The sequence below is a fragment of the Electrophorus electricus genome, chromosome 11 (genome assembly GCF_013358815.1).
Source record: "Electrophorus electricus isolate fEleEle1 chromosome 11, fEleEle1.pri, whole genome shotgun sequence".
Lineage (NCBI taxonomy): Eukaryota > Metazoa > Chordata > Actinopteri > Gymnotiformes > Gymnotidae > Electrophorus > Electrophorus electricus.
The window spans coordinates 3,997,510-4,015,079 of NC_049545.1; the positions used below are offsets into that span (position 1 = coordinate 3,997,510).

Consider the following 17,570-nt stretch of genomic DNA (forward strand, 5'->3'; position numbering starts at 1 on the left):
GAGACCTTATTTATGCGATTGCTGTTAATGTGTGAGTCATGCCATATTCACAGCTCAAGCCAAAAGCTTCAGAATGAGGCTATGTAACATTTTCCCTTATGTGTATGGGCATGCCAATCTACTGCAGCTCCAGAAATGCAAAAATCTGTAAATGGTTTCTGTTAACAACAACAACAACAACAGACCTACATTTTTTATTTCTGTCACTGGAATGTGGAGTTATTAACACTGCTCAGCAAATTCAGACATGCAAAAAATAATGCCACCTAAAATTACGGGAGTAGCTGTTCAACTCTTTTAAAGGCGAACCAACGACTTTTGTCGTACTTTTGGGATGAGCGACAGTCCAGGTGCATCAAACGTTCTCACCTCATCCTCAAGCAGCGGAGGTAAATGATCAACTTCACAGCGCTCTTCATCCTCTTCATCTTCCTCACCACCCAGAGTTACTGCACCCGTTGCAAAGGTCCCCATGGTCCTTAATTGTAAGATATATGAAACATAAAACGATTCTCAAAGAATCGGGCTACGAGTGGCTCGTTGTCATCGTTTTAATTCAGTAGCAGCGCTGCATCTGTCTTATTTTTTTTTCCTGGCAAGCGGCTACTGACCTGAAACGCGGCTTTGAGGGAGATATATATATATATATATATATTTATATATACGTCCCCCTCAGAGGACACGACTTTAGAGAAAATTCTGCGTCCGTCTTACAAAACCGTGCAGCCTTCCACGGAGCGTTGGTACTGTAGCACTCGCACGCACAGAAATCCCCTCACAGATCTGGTGGTGAGTGAAAGTAAAGGAATTGCCATTTCCCCGACTCGCTGTCAAAAACCCCGACGGCAACGAGGGAGTTTGCTAACTATGCTGCCATGGCAACGACCGCGCGGCGCGCCTTCACACGCACGCAACAGAAGACATTACCTACGCGAGGAAAAGCAAGACCAATCCCTCCAGCTACGCACAGAGACGCACGGATTCAGTGCATAAGTACAGAATGATCGATGTCCCTTAATCACCACGCAGCGACCACCAGCATTTCACGTCATGTGACCGCATGCACGTCAGTGCAACTAAGCTATAGTGTAGGCAACGTCAAACTGTAGGCAACGTCAAACTGTAGGCAACGTCATAGTGTAGGCAACGTTATGGTGTAGGCAACTTCATAGTGCAGAAAACGTTATGGTGTAGGCAGCGTCATAGTGCAGCGAACGTTATGGTGTAGGCAACGTCATAGTGGAGAAAACGTTATGGTGTAGGCAACGTCATAGTGCAGAAAACGTTATGGTGTAGGCAACGTCATAGTGGAGAAAACGTTATGGTGTAGGCAACGTCATAGTGGAGAAAACGTTATGGTGTAGGCAACGTTAGAGTGTAGGCAACGTTAGGAACGTCCAGCCTGCAGCCTGACTGTGCGTGCGTTGTGTTTAGAGGTTGCTCCGGATATCTGCGACATTCATTTTGAAGTGTGAAGCCTACGCGTGGCGTCAAGCAGGCTACAGGAGATGTGTAATTAACAAAGAACTTGGACTACATCAGTCATTACGGAATCAGTTCGTCCCCTCATAAAATAACACCTTTTTTGTACGTCTGTAAGACGGAATAATAGCTTCAGTGCAATTAACTGAATTGCTGAATCTCTTTGGCTTTGTTGACTTCGTAATTACTCTGAAAAGTGGCGTGTGGCATGTACTTAGAAACGCTCGATATAGCTGTGTAGACTTGCATGTAAATATCTTAAAACAGTTTGCCTTAAATATACCCTCGATTAACGTCTTCAAGCTCTGACTTATTCATTTGTTAATTTGAATTATTATTAGTAATTACATTACTATTCAGTAACCATACTGAATTATTCAGTAACTAAGCTGAAACGAATGTAAAAGGTTTGAAGTTACAAGTGAAGAATAAGTGTGTTCCCACCGACAGGTGCTTGGTGTTTAAGAGGATAATAAATAATAATGGCTTATTTGATGAATAAGTACAATGGATTATACTGAAACTGAGCAAATGGTCTGGAAATCTGATGGAGGGTTTTTAAACAGCAGCAGGAGTTTACAGACACCCATGTGAGCTAAGATGAGCGCCGAGGTACCTCAGCCAGCGCTTTTTTTTTTTTTTTTTTCAGTTAAGGCAACAAAATCAAGCCAGGACATAAGCGTCTAGTGATTAAATATATTGGACCACTGCCCCAGAGAATCAAAGCCTAGAGGCAGTGTTCCTACAGTCTGGACCCACCAGCAGGTCCTGGGGCAGTAAGGGTTTAACTGTTGTAACCACACAATTATGTTTCAAACGAGAACACAAAACTATGAATATTTAAATGTTTAATGATTTTTAAAATTATATATATTATTTATTTTTATTTTATCTAGTTGCCTGAAAACCGAGCGATGTTTCGAAACATATTGTTTTTCTGCAGTAGCCGTGAAAACTGTGGAGAGAAATACACAATTTGTCCATGCTGTTTTTTGACTTGTTCATGTGCCAGCCTGAGGTCTGGGTTTGGTCCTCTGCTACTCTGACCAGCCAGGGGAGATAATGAACCACTAACAGCTCTAAGGCCGAGTGGAGAGTCATACAGGACTGACCCCGGTGGACAGTTTGCCCTCAGCAAATGAGATGTTAGGATAATTCAGATGTAGCACTATGTAGGAATGTAGTTAAAGTACATGACAGCTGCAGGAATGCAAGCTAATTATCACTCTGCTTGTACCTGACCTTGAGTCACCTTTTAATGACAAACACAAATGACTAATTATGCAAATGAAAATGACTCAACTCGTTGTGCATAAAAAAGACTGAGCCAGGTATGATATCGTGTATTCTAATCATATAAGCTACAATTGTTAACCCTAGGTTAAATAGTCAGAAGAATTGTGATTAGCACACTTTTATAAGTTTCCAAACAGCTGAGTTGAAATTCTAGAACCGAGACTAAGTTTGTCCAGGAAGACATTGTATTCAATTATATCAATCTCTCCTACACAAACACTCCCCTAGACAGAGACTCACCTTGACAGCACAATTTCTCTCTCAGTAACCAGTGTCGTCTAGGTGAAACATTGTTGACATGGAGAACAGCAGAGCACGCAGACGCTCACCTAGTTCTTGGGTATTGCGAAATGCTATAGACAGGGCCAGATCCATCTGTTAGGCTGCATTTTCTGAAAGGACATGGCTGAAGTAGGAGTGGTTAATGTTGGCTGGCCTTCCTCGATAGTCCCTCTGGAAATACTGTGTAATGTGGCCCAGTGAAGACCCTAGAAACACAACAGCCTTCCTAGGCATTCACTGTCTGAGGACAATATGAACAAGAGAAATGGAAAAAAAAAGTCTAATCCAGAGAGGAGACTAGTAAACACATACATTCTAATGCAAATGTATTTGTTTTAATGAGAGCTCTTTTTAAATTAATCTCCAGCTAACCGAGTAACCTAAAAAAAAAAGGTTTTTTTTTTGCTACATTTTGTTGAAAATATCTGCATGTTACTAGACTTAGTGTTTGCCCTTTATTTATTTAGACTCAGGGTATCTGCCCTCAGAGTGTTGGACCTATTGGCATTCCACAGCTGTCCACACCCTTACCAGTGGGTACAACATAGGTACAACTGGGATACAGCACCACTCCCTGTCCTTCACAAATCAGAACCAGTCTCTCAGGCTGCTTAGGCTGCCATTTTTTAAGGTGACCGTGTAACTGTTTGATACACTACTGTGTTGGCCTCTGTATTAGCCGATCGCATCCACAAATAAGTTTTCCTAGTGAGACTGTGGCCTAACAGTACTAAAGCAGGATTTCTATTCCTTGTAAAAAAAACTTTTTGGGAGTTTCCTCACTACAGCTTCCCGAGAGACATGACATGCAGGCAGCACATGAACCTCTCGCTTTTGGTGCAGATCTTGCGGAACTGAAGCTAACAGAACTATTTTCTTTGTGGGCTGTTTACCTGACATGAAAAAAAGAATTCCCTTGAAGAACAAGCTTAACAACACATCAGTTCTATTGTGTAAGAGCATTTTGTTTTAAAAGCCTTCAAGCCTGCCAGTATGGCATAGTTTAATTACATAATTACACCCCAAAAGTTAACATTAACAGCTCGGTCCTAAGGCGGTCACATGACTGGCCGATGCTTGGGGCTGCGTAAGGTCAGCAGCTCCAGCAACAGCTGTAGATCACTGACCACTTAAAGTAGAAGAATGCATAATAGTGCATTACAATCCATTTCACATCATGTCTCGTGTTTAGAGACACTTTGTTCTAACATGTCTTTATCGATTTATCTCATTTGACTCCTGGCAGCTCCTGGGAGGCGTAGTACCACTTTGGGGAGGTAAGTGAATCTGCTTCATTGATGTCTAACATATCGTGTGTACTGTGTGGATCTGCTCCTTTATTCACGGCTCTATGCTCACTGTCTGATACACTATGCAGCGTGATGTAGTGTTGCACTCCAGCCACAGGCTGATTTTGATTTTACAAATGTATTATATTACTTCTGTTATGCTTTGGACTTAAACTTCTTTTTTTTTTTGTTTATTTCTTACTATTTTGTATTTCTGTATTTCTTACTATAATAAAAAATTTATGCACAATGTAGTTTATCCAAGTGCTATATATATTTTAAGTATAAAAAAAGTTTTTGGTGGTTCTGGTATTTTGAAAGTTTTTCTATTGTTACAATTGAAAAAATGTACTTAAGAAATGAATTGTTACAGTATAGAATTAACAAGGAAAGTTTTTCATGGTTTCAATTAACTTGTTATGATCAAAGGCTATTATTATTTTTAAGATCACCAGAATCTGCACTGGCCTAGAAACCATGTGGACTGTTTTTAAAAAAGCATGTGAGAGTCTTTGTTAAGTGCAGGAGCCCACAGACAGCCTGAACACTGAGGTTCCTAGCTGAGCACCCCACTGCGGCACCCCAGCCAGCTAATCTTTCAGTAAACCAAAGTGGTGAAATGAGGTCAGGTCATCAGCATTCAGCCATTTAGCATGTTGCACAACTCCTCCCGAGAGCCAGAGTGTAGAGGCGGTGTTCCTGTCTGCTGACCTTGCCTCTGCAAAGGGTACACCATGCAGAACACCAGTCAGAGCAAGAATGGAGTTCACTGGGTGCAGTAATCACCATTGGATTTACCGTGCCACACAGCTCCAATTTGTTAGCCGTTAATCAGATTCAGTGTGTTTAAACACTCCCCACTCGACTGGAGACAGATACTGTTTATAGCACCATATCCCAAGGCCCCTGGCACGTGCCCCAAAGGTGGTTGTGATTTGTTTGATGAAGGGCAGGACGCAGCAGTGAAATGCTAACTCCTGAAAATGGACAAAACAGGCTGACGACTTGGCCATGAGCCAAAAAGGTCACATGTTCGGTTCCAGCTCCTAACGTCACACTAGTATGACTGTCCTGTCCTTGAACAAGGCACCTAATACTGCTCCAGGGAGTGTCAGATACACCTGCTTAGGTTTCTATGGGGAAAGCATCTGCTACATGCTCCAAAAAATTATTATTATTCTTATTATTATTACCATTACTACTACTACTATTATTATTATTATTATTATTATTATTATTATTATTATTATTATTATTATTATTATTATTATTATTCAACCACTAGAGGGCAGCATCTTACTAAGCCATGAAAAATGCAGCACCAATACAATGTGATAGTGTTGCTAAAATTAGAATACACAAGGCAAGTAGACACATACATAAGTACTTGGACACTTTGTATATTTTCAAATGTAGTAACGAATTTTATAACGTGATTTATATTTCACACACACACACACACACACACACACACACACACACACACACACACACACACACACACACACACACACAAAATAACGTCCCGGGCGTCAACTCCTGCTTCACCCAGCACCCACGCGCTCTGGGAACGAGTGGGGATTTGAGGTTCAGGATTCTCACATTTAAGTGGGAATGGACGTGAACCTGCAAGACTGCGCTGGCAGGCGACTAAACCCTCAAAGGAACCATTCAGAATGCACAAAGGCTTCCCCATGTTTGAAGGTTTGCACTGAAAAACAAAAGTCCACCAGGGAGCCTCTAGGAGCCGTGCCCCATCTGAAACATTACCTCCACCGTCCCACGTCTTTGTCTTGTCTGGTATAAGGGGAAAATGCTCTGGTGGTCTCCCTCTTTCTGGCTTTACACATAAGCTGCTTTATATTAGCATACCTGGTCATCCTTCCCGGTGACTCGGGGGCTTTTGTGGGTACAGGTACATTTAAGAGGAGGGTGAAGATCTATCTGTGTTGATTAGCTTTTAATTAGCCTGTAATCAAACCTTACTGCTGCATTTTAATTTCTGCTCTTGCATTTTATTCCTTGTTTTATATTTATTTTTATTTTATTCTATTTATACTGTATTTTTCTGTAGAGCACATTGCAAACCTTGTTTTTTTTTTGTTTGTTTTTTGAAAGTGCTATATAAATAAAGCTAATTATCACTATTATTACCCACCTCTCCTACCACTGGTGTATATTTGCGGAGTGCCAGTAGGAGGGTACAGGGACATAATGCATGTCAAGGACATAATTCTAATGTTAATCACAGGTTGCTGTCTGCGATGTCTCCCTTTACACTGTCCTGGTTAAACCCCTGGTTGAATGCTGAGCTCCTGCCCTTTGCCTGCATACTTCTGTGTGATACCTGCACGACATGTTACACCTTTCTTTTAACATGATGCAATATTACCTGCTTGGTATGCAAAGGCGGTCCATATAACCTGACAGGATTACAAAGGAGGTTGTGCACACTATAAAGAAAGCAGTGGACTTTTCTTTTACGGCACGTTACAGTGATTCAGTTACATGGGATTAAAAGAGGATTCATACTGTTTAAAGGAACAGATTTTTTTAACGAATAAAGCGATCTATATTTGCAATTCTAAATAGAAAAGCTGTTGAAAAGAATACAGATTGCTGTTTAAAGAGGTTTATGCAGTGTATGGGTATAAACAGCATAGCACACAGGCGATAAACAAACAATCACGTACACACACACGGGCACGCATGCACGCACACACACAAACACACACTTAAATAAGAGAGTGCTGCTGGCATTCACAACCCATCACAATGCCTACAGCAGCTGATCTCATTCATCATATAACTGTTATTGTTGCCAGAGAACTTCAGGCTGTGCTTAGATATGTATTTAGTGAAGAGGAGGTGTGGCACATGGGCTGGTGCAGAATGGTGGATAAATAAATGAAATGTGTGCATTTCATTACCTAAGTCCATGAAGTTCAGAGTGCCTGCACATATATACTCTCACACACACACACACACACACACACACACACACACACACACACACACACACACACACACACACACACACACACACATACACAGGCACACTAGGACAAGTATGCACACACTTGTACACTCACACACAATCGCACACATTCACACACAAACTAAACAAGCCATGCAAGCCATTTCTATAACCTCCTGGGAGTGATTCCTGAAGACAACACAATCTTCCATTCTGTCCGCGGGTATAATATCCAGCAGAAGACCCAAACGCATGACCACACACGGACACAAACACATGCACATGTCCCTGCTAGACAAATCAGACTTACACATGCAGTCAGTGGTGAAAAAATACATTTATTGAAGTCCACGATAAATGTAATAAATCTTTGTTGAATCTGGGTTTGCTTACACCACCAGAGAGGCATCCTAACACACAAACTCACACTCACAAGTCTACAGGCAGTCTTACCACTGTGCTCCACAATGATGGACACTGCGCTTGATGACAGACAGATGTGCAGGGACGGTGGATGGCGAGCAGGCCTCCGGGGGGCATGTCTTCCCGCGGTAACGGCTGATCGAGTACGGAGGGCCGCGCGGCTCTCTCGCGCCTCGGGTCACGACACTTACAGATCATCCCACTGATGGGCAACAACAGCAAAGCTGTGGAGACATCCGGCAACACTGTGCTTTGCACGCCCCGAGTCAGGCACCCGTGGGAAATGCACGAGCCTGCACGTTCTGGCCTGGAAGGTAAGTTACTGAAGATGGCCACAGCCGTGATATATTGTTTATCCTGCTTTATTTCGGAGCTGACATAATACAGATGTACTGCAGAGCCAATGGGTGACAACAGATTTGGCATCCAGAGTTTGGCAGCCTGGACAAGGTCTGTTCACATCCTCACGTCGCAACAGAAGCGAGGGCTTCTTAAACCTGTGTGTAATTACCTATGAATGACCGGTTAACCATGCAAAGTTGAATACTTGTTAAAAGAACCTTTCTGTTAGGAGATGCAGGCGGCGGGTGAGAAACAGATGAGAAAGCAGCGGACAGAGTAGCTGGAGAACATTACTGAGGCAGAAGGACTCGTTCAAATTCGCCTGGAATAAAAAGATTCAGCAAAAATATGGACGGAAGCAGCTGCTATTTCAGAACTGATCATTTCCTGAGAGTCTAAGAGCCCATCTTCTTCAAGAGGAGCAGTCAGACCTCCGCTGGCAGCTGGTCTCACAGTCGAACCGTCTCGCTTAAGTGATACATTTGTCTTGGGTTTTTTTTCTTCTCGGTTTTGACATGGGTAACTGAATGGAATCAGTTAAACAAGTATTCAAACTTCTCCGGCCTTGAATAAAACACTGAGTGGAATGGCGGAGGCTCCTCCTCCTTCTCTCATTGTCATTTCAAATGAATGTCACAGTGTATTTGCATGTCGACAAACCCGCAGAGACAGATACATTAGAAAAAAAAAAAGAACTCTAAACTCAGATACTGAGCAATAACCTAAAAGAGGGATATTACTTTTCTTATTAAAATCCTCGTTTAAATACTGTTACTCTAAATATCATAATTATTCTTAATTAAAAGTTTGTTGATAGGTCCAAAATAGGCACGGATTTCTAACACATGGTGATTAAAGAATGGCACACAGGAACGGCAGCCGTAAGTGAGTAGGTGAGGCAAAGAATCCAGCAGCTTGGCTAGAAGTCCCAAAAACCAAACTCACAAACCAAACTCAGAAACAAGTCCAAGATCCAAAAGTCCTCTGTTGTCTTTCATGACTTGACCTTCTTCTATTTTTGCACTTCACACTCCAGATGTGACCTTTGGCTGAAAAAATACAGAAGTCACGGTCCTACAACATACTGAAATGAGGCGGAAAGAGTACATAGTGTGGACTATGTCAGTGCAATGTGACCTTAAACTCTCGCTCTTTAGGGAGGATGGGCTAGACTAGGCAGGCAGGAACCAACTAAACCATAGCCTTATACCTCCATAATAATAATAATAATAATAATAATAATTTAAATAACTTTGTCCACATAAGGGTCAAAAGCCCACTGATATTGTTCCCCTATACTGTTTGATGTATATATATTTTGATGGCTTATATATTATTATATAAGCTAATAGGTCATATTGTGTGTGTTCTCCTCAGCCGTGAGTAGTTTGTTCCGCCTGCTACAGCTAGGCTGATAGAACATGGTTATGTAATAATGTTAATTGTCCTTCTAGCACCAGAAGTTAACACAATAGGATTGTTGTACAAATGTCTCCATGACAACAGCACGGTGATTCACCATAGAAACAGTATAATTAATACAGATCTGCAGTAAAACAACCAGATACAGTCTGTTTTTTTGTTTGTTTTTTTTTAGTTTGCACACCATATAGGCAAAACCAAAGTGAGAAGCAGGTGTTTGTTCCTTTTGTATATTACTAAGTTTCAACTGTTGGTCACAGTATATAGTAATCATGTTAAAATCGTGAAAACACAGATGTGTTCAAATTGCTGGTGAGGGTTTCATTTTGAACTTGGACACTTGCAATTTGTACTTTTTTTAATGAGTTGGACATTTTGGCCACTGTCAGTAACATCCTCAGTAACGTAGGTCTTATCAGAGTATTCTCTAGTATCTTAAGAATTGTTCACCAACACTAAACTGATTACATTTGCATACAAACATACAGCATGTACAAGTACACTTGCGTGCGCACATACACACACGTGCGTACTCACTCACACACACCTACAAACAATAACACTCATACACACTCACGCATAAACATCCACACCCACACACATACCCACACAAATGATCACACCATGTTATCGTGTATTAACAAAATGACCTCTGTGGCAGAAGGTAAAATCAGGATCTAGGATGAAACCCCAGGTCAAACAAGCTCGTGTTTGGTCGCGCGGGTGCGTTTCTGCGTAGCCAATCCTGAACGTGTACTTCATGAATCAAGAAAGAAAACAGAATGGAATGATTGTGATATTGTTAAAACCCAAAGAGAATTCATGAATCTCCATAATATCTGTATCCTTTTTAAATCCTTCAGGTGGTTGTCAAGTGAACGTGAGCCAGAGCAGTTCAACTACACGGTAGTCTCGTTCCTCCAGGGGCCGGTGCGTATATTCCCCGTGCTGTCGGAGGGGTAGAGGAGGCCCTCATGCATGCTGCCCTTCAGCAGGCCGTTCTGGCTGGGCTGGCTCTGGGGGAAAGACTGTCTGCGCGGGTGCATCTCCACGTGGGCGTGGCGCGGCACCGCCCGGTCGTCCTCCACCACCTTCCCGCAGCTGCACAGGAAGGTTGGGGCTTCGCTGCCCTCCGCCTGGCACAGCGGCGAGGGGAGGAGTTCCGGCGCGGCACAACAGGACTGCCGGTGGCACAGGGCGGCATGGCACGCGGGAGCTTCGCGGCACACGCAGGCCTGGGGGCCCTCGCCCGCCAGCTGGCATAGGCGGCTCTGCCGCTCGCAGGTGCTGGCGGGGCTGGGTGAGCGTGAGCTGCCCGCGCTGCCCCCGTCCATGCTGGCTGGGATGTGGAAGGACAGCTCTCTCTCCACTGCCGCGGCTGCCTGGCGCCGGCCACTGGGCCGCGCCTTAGTCCTCCCGGCCCTCAGGCACCGGTGCGGGTTCAGAGCGGGCCGGTAGCCCTCGGGGTCGGCGTGGAGCAGCAGGCGAGGTGACGGCTGTTCCTCCAGCAGCTGCTGGCTGTGCAGGGTGGTGCAGCACGGGCTCACTGGGCTCAGGCAGGGGGTGTGGTCCTGTGTCTGCAGCCCACCCAGCTTACACAAGCCGGCGGCGTGCGAGTGCGGGTGCGCGAGGATGGATTTCCCCGGGCAGGGTGAGTCCAAGTGGCAGTGGGTGTGGCCATGGACGTGGCCATGCACGTCGCCATTCACGTTGACCTTTGGGCGCGCGCGGGCCCGCGCGTGGCCCTGGCAGGTGCCCGCGCGGCGGCCGGGACAGCAGGCGCACCAGCAGTGCCAGACGTCGTCGCGCTTGGCACAGTGGTGGATGAGCACGAACAGGCCGAGCGTGACGGAGAACGCCCCGTACAGACAGCTGAAGATCATGTCCAGCAGGTGGCCCTGTGACACGGCCAGGGCCCCGAATGTCCACGTCGCCACGAACATGAACAGCGTGAACGCGGCCGTGCGCAGCTGCGCCTTGAACGAGTGCTCGTTGGCCAGCAGCGACGGGTTGATCAGGCCCGCGCAGCCGCTATGGCAGCGGCACGCTTCGCCTGCGCCCATCCCAGGCTCCCCCTGGTGGTGGCAGTGCGCCACGTCGGCCGCGGCCAGCCTCTGCTGCTCCTCGGGAACTGCCCTCAGCTCATACTTCCTCTCTGGGTGCCTGCGCAGCTGGACGAACGTGCACAGGAAGTAGATGCATGTGACCAGGATGACGAAGGCCACGGGGCCGTAGAACGCCCCCAGGCTGGGCTCCCACGCCATCCAGCAGCTGCCACACAGAACATAGCAATTACCCACAATGCTCCAGGACGCATGCTGCTGCATTACTGTCAGAAAAGTCTACAGCATAAGTACTATGGACAACAGGAAGTACTCTCATCAAGACAGAGGGATGTGATAAGATGCAGCTGGCACCATTTATTAATGCGACTGCAACAAGATTTAAAGTGTTTGGTTGCGGCTGTGGTATGTCCAACACCAACATGCAACTAAAACAATGCTCCTCCAAAGAAATCTTTCATTTTGACAGAAATATGAACTATGTGAATAGTTACACTCTTTGTGAATAGTTACACTCTTTCTTCATGACATTAAAAGTGAGCTTTGATATCTCACTTTACACAGGGAATGTATTTACTTACTATGGGGTTTGTTCTCCACTGCCATAATTTTCTATGTTGATTGCAGCTGTGATGCCACATATAATGAAGGGAATTCCTCCGCCGACTAAATAAAACCTGCAGACACACACACACACACACACACACACACACACACACACGCAGACTTATAGGCCATAGGAGGAGAGCGTATTATGCCATTATATTATACCGAGAGTCAAACAGAGACTCTAAGAATAGCTGTAACAGAAACATTAGTAGTAAAGTGGGAGAGACGCAGAACGAGCGATCATGCAGTGGAATGTCTTATCAGGAAAAAGCTCACCAGAGCAAGATTTTTATAAAAGATTAATTATGCATGGATATAACTGGTGATAACTTTTTATTACCATAGACTACTGTGCAGGCTAAGCCTTCTGCATAACTTAAACAGAAGTATCTTCTCTAGGGTCATCCTTTTCTATGGAGACCCACTGAAAATGATTAAAGAAACAGCCGCATCTCCACTTCACTGGAATTCTCATTTCTTGCATGTATATATTATGCTTCTTTAAACTTTTCTTTGTTATTTTATTCTCTCTCTCCTCCACCATCATCTGTGTCTGGGTTTACCTGCCTGCTTTGCCACTCTAAAGTGCTCTGCTCTGACTCACAACAACCTCTCACTTTGTCTTGCATTCCCTCTCACATGCCTTCTATGCACCTCATGCAATTCTGTTAGGGGCCCGGTATTAACAGTATTGATAGAGTTTGACAGAGGCTTTTTATGTAAGAGGACATGATGCCTTTTAAATCATACACAAATTCACACACACACACACACACACACACACACACACACACGCATATACGTGCACACACACACACACACACACACACACACACACACACACACACACACACACACACACGCATATATGTGCACACACATGCTCCCATTGCTTTGTATGCCAGCCTCTGTTTGGTCACCCTTGGCCCTTCATTTATAGACTTCAAACACGTTTTTACTGATCTTTTCAGACCATCTTTTCAGCACACACCTTTTCTGTTGCCATTCAAGTCCTCACAGAACATCAGACCTGAAGCTTAGCTGCTTTTTAGCTGAAGTTCAAGCACAACATGATATAAATAGACACGGCGCATTCCCCCCCCGGCCCCCACGAGGGACAGAATCCACGCGCAGTCCTAGCCAGCTGCATGCACGGGCACGCCAACGTCTAAAGCTGTTCTCTGACGGCACAACCTGGACACCTTGCTGTCGTCGAGGGAACGCAGGACCGACTCTCCAAAGGGAAGGAACGTAACAGGAAGCAAATCAAAACGAGTTAAAAGCCCAACGGCAGGATGTTAGATGTGAGGCTCAAAATCACTCCTATCAGACATCTATTCTGAAGGGCCACTCCGCCGCAGAAATCAAAGATATTCAGCGTGTGAGGGAACGCATACTGGAGGAAGAGCGTGACTTAGTGCCAGGCTGCTCTGATAAGGCCAATTTTGCTGGCAGACCAATAAGCTGCTCTGTCAGAGGCTTCTATTTAAAACTTTGTGTGTGTGTGGCTTTTGACCGATGTGTGTGTGTGTGTGTGTGTGTGTGTGTGTGTGTGGGTGAGTATGCGTGTGGTGGGTGTAAGGTGAAGGAAATTGATTTGTCTCCAGCTGATGGGTCTCAGTGGTGAAGTCTTGTGACAGCCAGCATTAGAGTCAATCACAGAGGATCAGCCCAACACCATGGTCAGCACATTGTCCGTTCTTAGAAACAGCCCAGGCAGACACACTGGCACGAGTTCACAAGCAAACACACACACACACACACACACACACATATTAGACTTGGATATATGTTTGTTACTAACTGTTTGAGGAGCACGAGAAATCCCACTTCACATGTTCAACAAACCATTTATCTACACACGTAAGACGCGGTGCTCCAAGGGAAAGGCAGGAACGTGGACACATTCATGAATCTGAACCACTATTGGACCAGCTGCTCTCTGCCCAAGGGCACAGCAAAGTGTCATCCAGGCACTGATATACGGGTCCAGCGCTCCCACCAGAGCCGTTGCCTTGAGGTACAGGACCCCTAGGGTTTACTAACAATGGCCATACTGCTTTAATGAGGATAACATTTATAGTCAAGAGATTCTCCCCAGTAAGGGAAACTCTAACTGGGATGCTGGATCCTAGAAAATGCCACGAGTATCCTAGCCCAGTCTACTCACTTACTGCAAGTGACATGAAAACATTTTCCCTTTGCATTATTCAGAATCATTTCTTCCGTTCATAAATCTTCAGCAGCGTTCACAGGGTCCCCCAGCATGAATCTATGCGTCTGTCCTGAGTGGACAAATACATGGACTCTGTGTGTGCATCTGGACATCTGGGACAGAAGCAAACATCCCATCATTCAGCTAACTCACCCACACACGCTGACGTGATGGAAGCCAGTCAATAAAGGCTTTTGCTGAACACGTAGAAGCAATGATTACTTGTCCAATAATTATCTCTACACCACATCTAAGTAAGGTCAATGCAATAAGGCACAAATAAAAAATTACTTCTGTTAAACTGTTTTTAGACACTGATTAAAGTAAATTAGTTATGCAATTAAATTACTCAATGTGCCGATGTGAAAATCAAAGAGAAAATTAAAGGGCAACCAGAATGCCTCAATTAAGCACCTAATCTAATAGCCTGGACAGGTGCTAGGAAAGGTTGCCAGGTAACACTCAGCATAGCGAAATAGCACCTCCACTGTCTGCGTCCATCTTCCCAGAGGACTCGGAGCAGTAGGGCCTGCTATTAGCTGAGCCCCTGCTTGCTTTGAACCGGGACGCCGTGCCACATTCGCGTGACCTAATTCCAAAAAGAATCCTTGAACTCATTCAACCTAGAAGCTCCTCGAAGGGCCCACGATAAGGGAGAGAGGGAGCGAAGTCTGCAGCACAGAGGACGATAACATTGGCACGTTAAAATGCAACGGAAGATAACAGGGTTGGGCGAGTTAGTCCACTTACTTTACTTGAATACAAAAATGCACTCGAATACAGAAACAGCGGAGACTGAGAATTAAAATCTAAGTGTGCGGAACCCAAGTCCTGCTCTCTCTGCAGTTCTGTACGTTTTTTCCATGGGTGGCTAATTCACATGCTAAATTCTAGCTTGTATCTTATTAGCATAACATCGATAGCAGGTCAATGCTATGGTTAAAATCAATATTCCTAGTGCATAACATTAAAGAAACAAACACTTCTGTGGCTTTCAGCTTAGCAGAATGGGTTTGACTTTTGAAAAAACTCAACTGTTCAGCTGTGACCCAGTTGTGGTTTTTAATATTCAGAGCAGCACGTCATCTATTTACAGCATTCCAACATTGTAATCCCATACTCAGGTAACTAACACATAAATGTCGAAGGGAGATTCTCAGGATATGAATGAGTGTGTGTGTATGCGTGTGCGTGTGCAGGCACGCGCGCGCGCGTGTGTGAGCGTATTACTAACCTCAGCATGGGGGATCTGGGGGGATGGGGGGGGATGTCTCCATCCTGGGGCTGGGGAGGTTTCTTGGTCACCTGTTTGTAGATGTTACGAGCTGTAAATCCCAGCCACAGCATAGTAGATAAAGAGGAGTAATGAAGTACTACCCCGACCTGCAAAAACAGCACACACGGAGAGAGGGAGAGAGAGAGAGAGAATACACACAGTGAGATGGAGAACAGAGCTCAGATATATGGTCCCCTTTGGGATATGATTATATAAATGTCAGCCTTCCATCTTTCTCTTAAAATATACCCCTCCAAATCTAAGTCTTTCTGAGACACAGTTTCTCCTTCTCAGCCAGTAGGAGCACATTTAGCATTCTCCTCACATACGGCCGTCTTATCAGGGAGGCTTGTCTGAGCAACCAGCAGCACAGTCAGGAAACTGAAACACAGCTATATGGGTGAAATTGCTCCATATTAACATAAGTAGGAGTAATGAGGCTAAGCTCATAATAGTATCATAATTGTATTAACAACCTGAGAGACAGGAAGCTTGGATCGCATTTATTACTTTTAAAAATATCAGTTCGCCAAAGACATTTTAATAAAGCCCCAAAAACACTCTCACACGGCACATGCCGAGAAAATGTTTCGCTTCGTATCCGGCCATTCCGATACAACTCCAAGCCACCGACTGTTTTCAAAAAGCGCTCTATGTCCTGACCAGTGCCCTTCCTTTTCAGTCAGGAGATCAACTTGTCCACACCCTAAAGTCAGTGATCACAGCAAAAAGCTCAGCGTTGGATTCACGTCCCCAACCCCTCGACTGTAACATCCTTTCATGTGCTGCATTTTGCTGTCATAGGACCCCTGACACTGGTTCTCACTTATATCCTTTTAAGGCCTTCATACTTTCCATCTCTGCATCTAGCTCAGAGACAAGGAGGTCGTCAGGTCACTCCCCACCTGTCTGCCAGAGTCTCCAACCGCTGCTGCCACGCGTAGGTGAGGTAACACCAGTCACACCAGCACTTCCACATTCAAAGATTTCCATAACCAAGGCCAGTTATATTATAACTTATTACTAAACTGCTGTGGATAAATGCACTGCTAAGGCTGCTGTCCTTAAATGCCAATTTCGCTGGAAAGGTCTCGGCATCAGGATTTGGGCTGATGTGCTAACAGGTGTAGGACAACTGATCGCATCGACTTCCAATGCATCCCAACACAGCAGTCCGGACATTGACGGGTGATCGGTGCCGAACCTGATCTGCACTGCCCTCTTCTCTCTCCCGCTAGCTGCTGATTATAGACTACCTCACTAGATCACCAGATCTACCTGATCCTCATCCTAGAACTCAGCTGCTCTGTCACCAGGCTCCTTCAGCCGGGGGGGGGGGGGGGGGGGGGGGGGGGGGGGGGGGGGGGGGGTTTCAGAGCCGCTCCTACTGTTCGGCTCCGCTCGCCCTCCAATTAACTCTCTCTCCGCGGGGCTTCTCAGAAGAGCTCCGGGACTGCATGCGCTGTTTTTAATGCTCAGATGCCGGGCAGTAATCCTTTCTATTTTTATACGCCGCAAACCCCTCATACAGCACATTACTGAAGCTTATGGCTGACCTGACAGGGAGCGAGCGTGACAGATTCTCCACCTGCACTGCTAAGCCTGGAACAGCACTCTAAACACCGCTGAGAGAAGGAGGCAGAGGTTGATGTTCCGAGAGCTGCGCGGCACAGGGGGATGGTAGCAGGATGAGCCCCGACGAAGCAGCGTGGTACGAAGGAGGACAAAAAAAAGAAGAAAAAAATGGGAAATTCAGACTACTACCTATTTGTAACTATGTTTGTTTTTGTTTTTGAGGGGGAGGGATGGAGGGAGGGAGAAGCAGAGGGAGAGAAATAGAGGCTAAAAGAGAGCAACAGAAAGAGCTGGAGAGAAAAACAGAAAGAGGAGAGAG

At 45.2% G+C, this 17,570-nt stretch overlaps 2 protein-coding genes across 11 annotated transcripts in view; both read right to left on the reverse strand.

Annotated features, from left to right (window-relative positions):
* LOC113579899 (kinase non-catalytic C-lobe domain-containing protein 1) overlaps positions 1–3,112 on the reverse strand; it is a 28,069-nt gene extending 24,957 nt beyond the window's left edge. For 6 of the 10 annotated variants that reach the window (XM_027014120.2, XM_027014118.2, XM_035531393.1 and 3 more), the window contains exons 1-2: positions 612–912; positions 370–478 (exon numbers count right to left, since the gene is read on the reverse strand). In XM_027014120.2, coding sequence (XP_026869921.2) covers positions 370–474 — 105 coding nt within the window. In that variant the 5' untranslated portion in view covers positions 475–478; positions 612–912. Of the gene's footprint in view, positions 1–369; positions 479–611; positions 915–3,018 lie in introns of those variants that run through there. The other 4 variants (XM_027014119.2, XM_035531392.1, XM_027014115.2 and 1 more) reach the window with 3 other exon arrangements.
* A 4,532-nt stretch (positions 3,113–7,644) lies between these two features.
* Positions 7,645–17,570, reverse strand: part of LOC113584819 (adhesion G protein-coupled receptor A3) — a 116,763-nt gene continuing 106,837 nt past the window's right edge. Inside the window, exons 17-19 of the mRNA XM_035531427.1 lie at positions 15,635–15,783; positions 12,158–12,253; positions 7,645–11,784 (exon numbers count right to left, since the gene is read on the reverse strand). Coding sequence (XP_035387320.1) covers positions 10,413–11,784; positions 12,158–12,253; positions 15,635–15,783 — 1,617 coding nt within the window. The 3' untranslated portion in view covers positions 7,645–10,412. The remainder of the gene's footprint in view (positions 11,785–12,157; positions 12,254–15,634; positions 15,784–17,570) is intronic.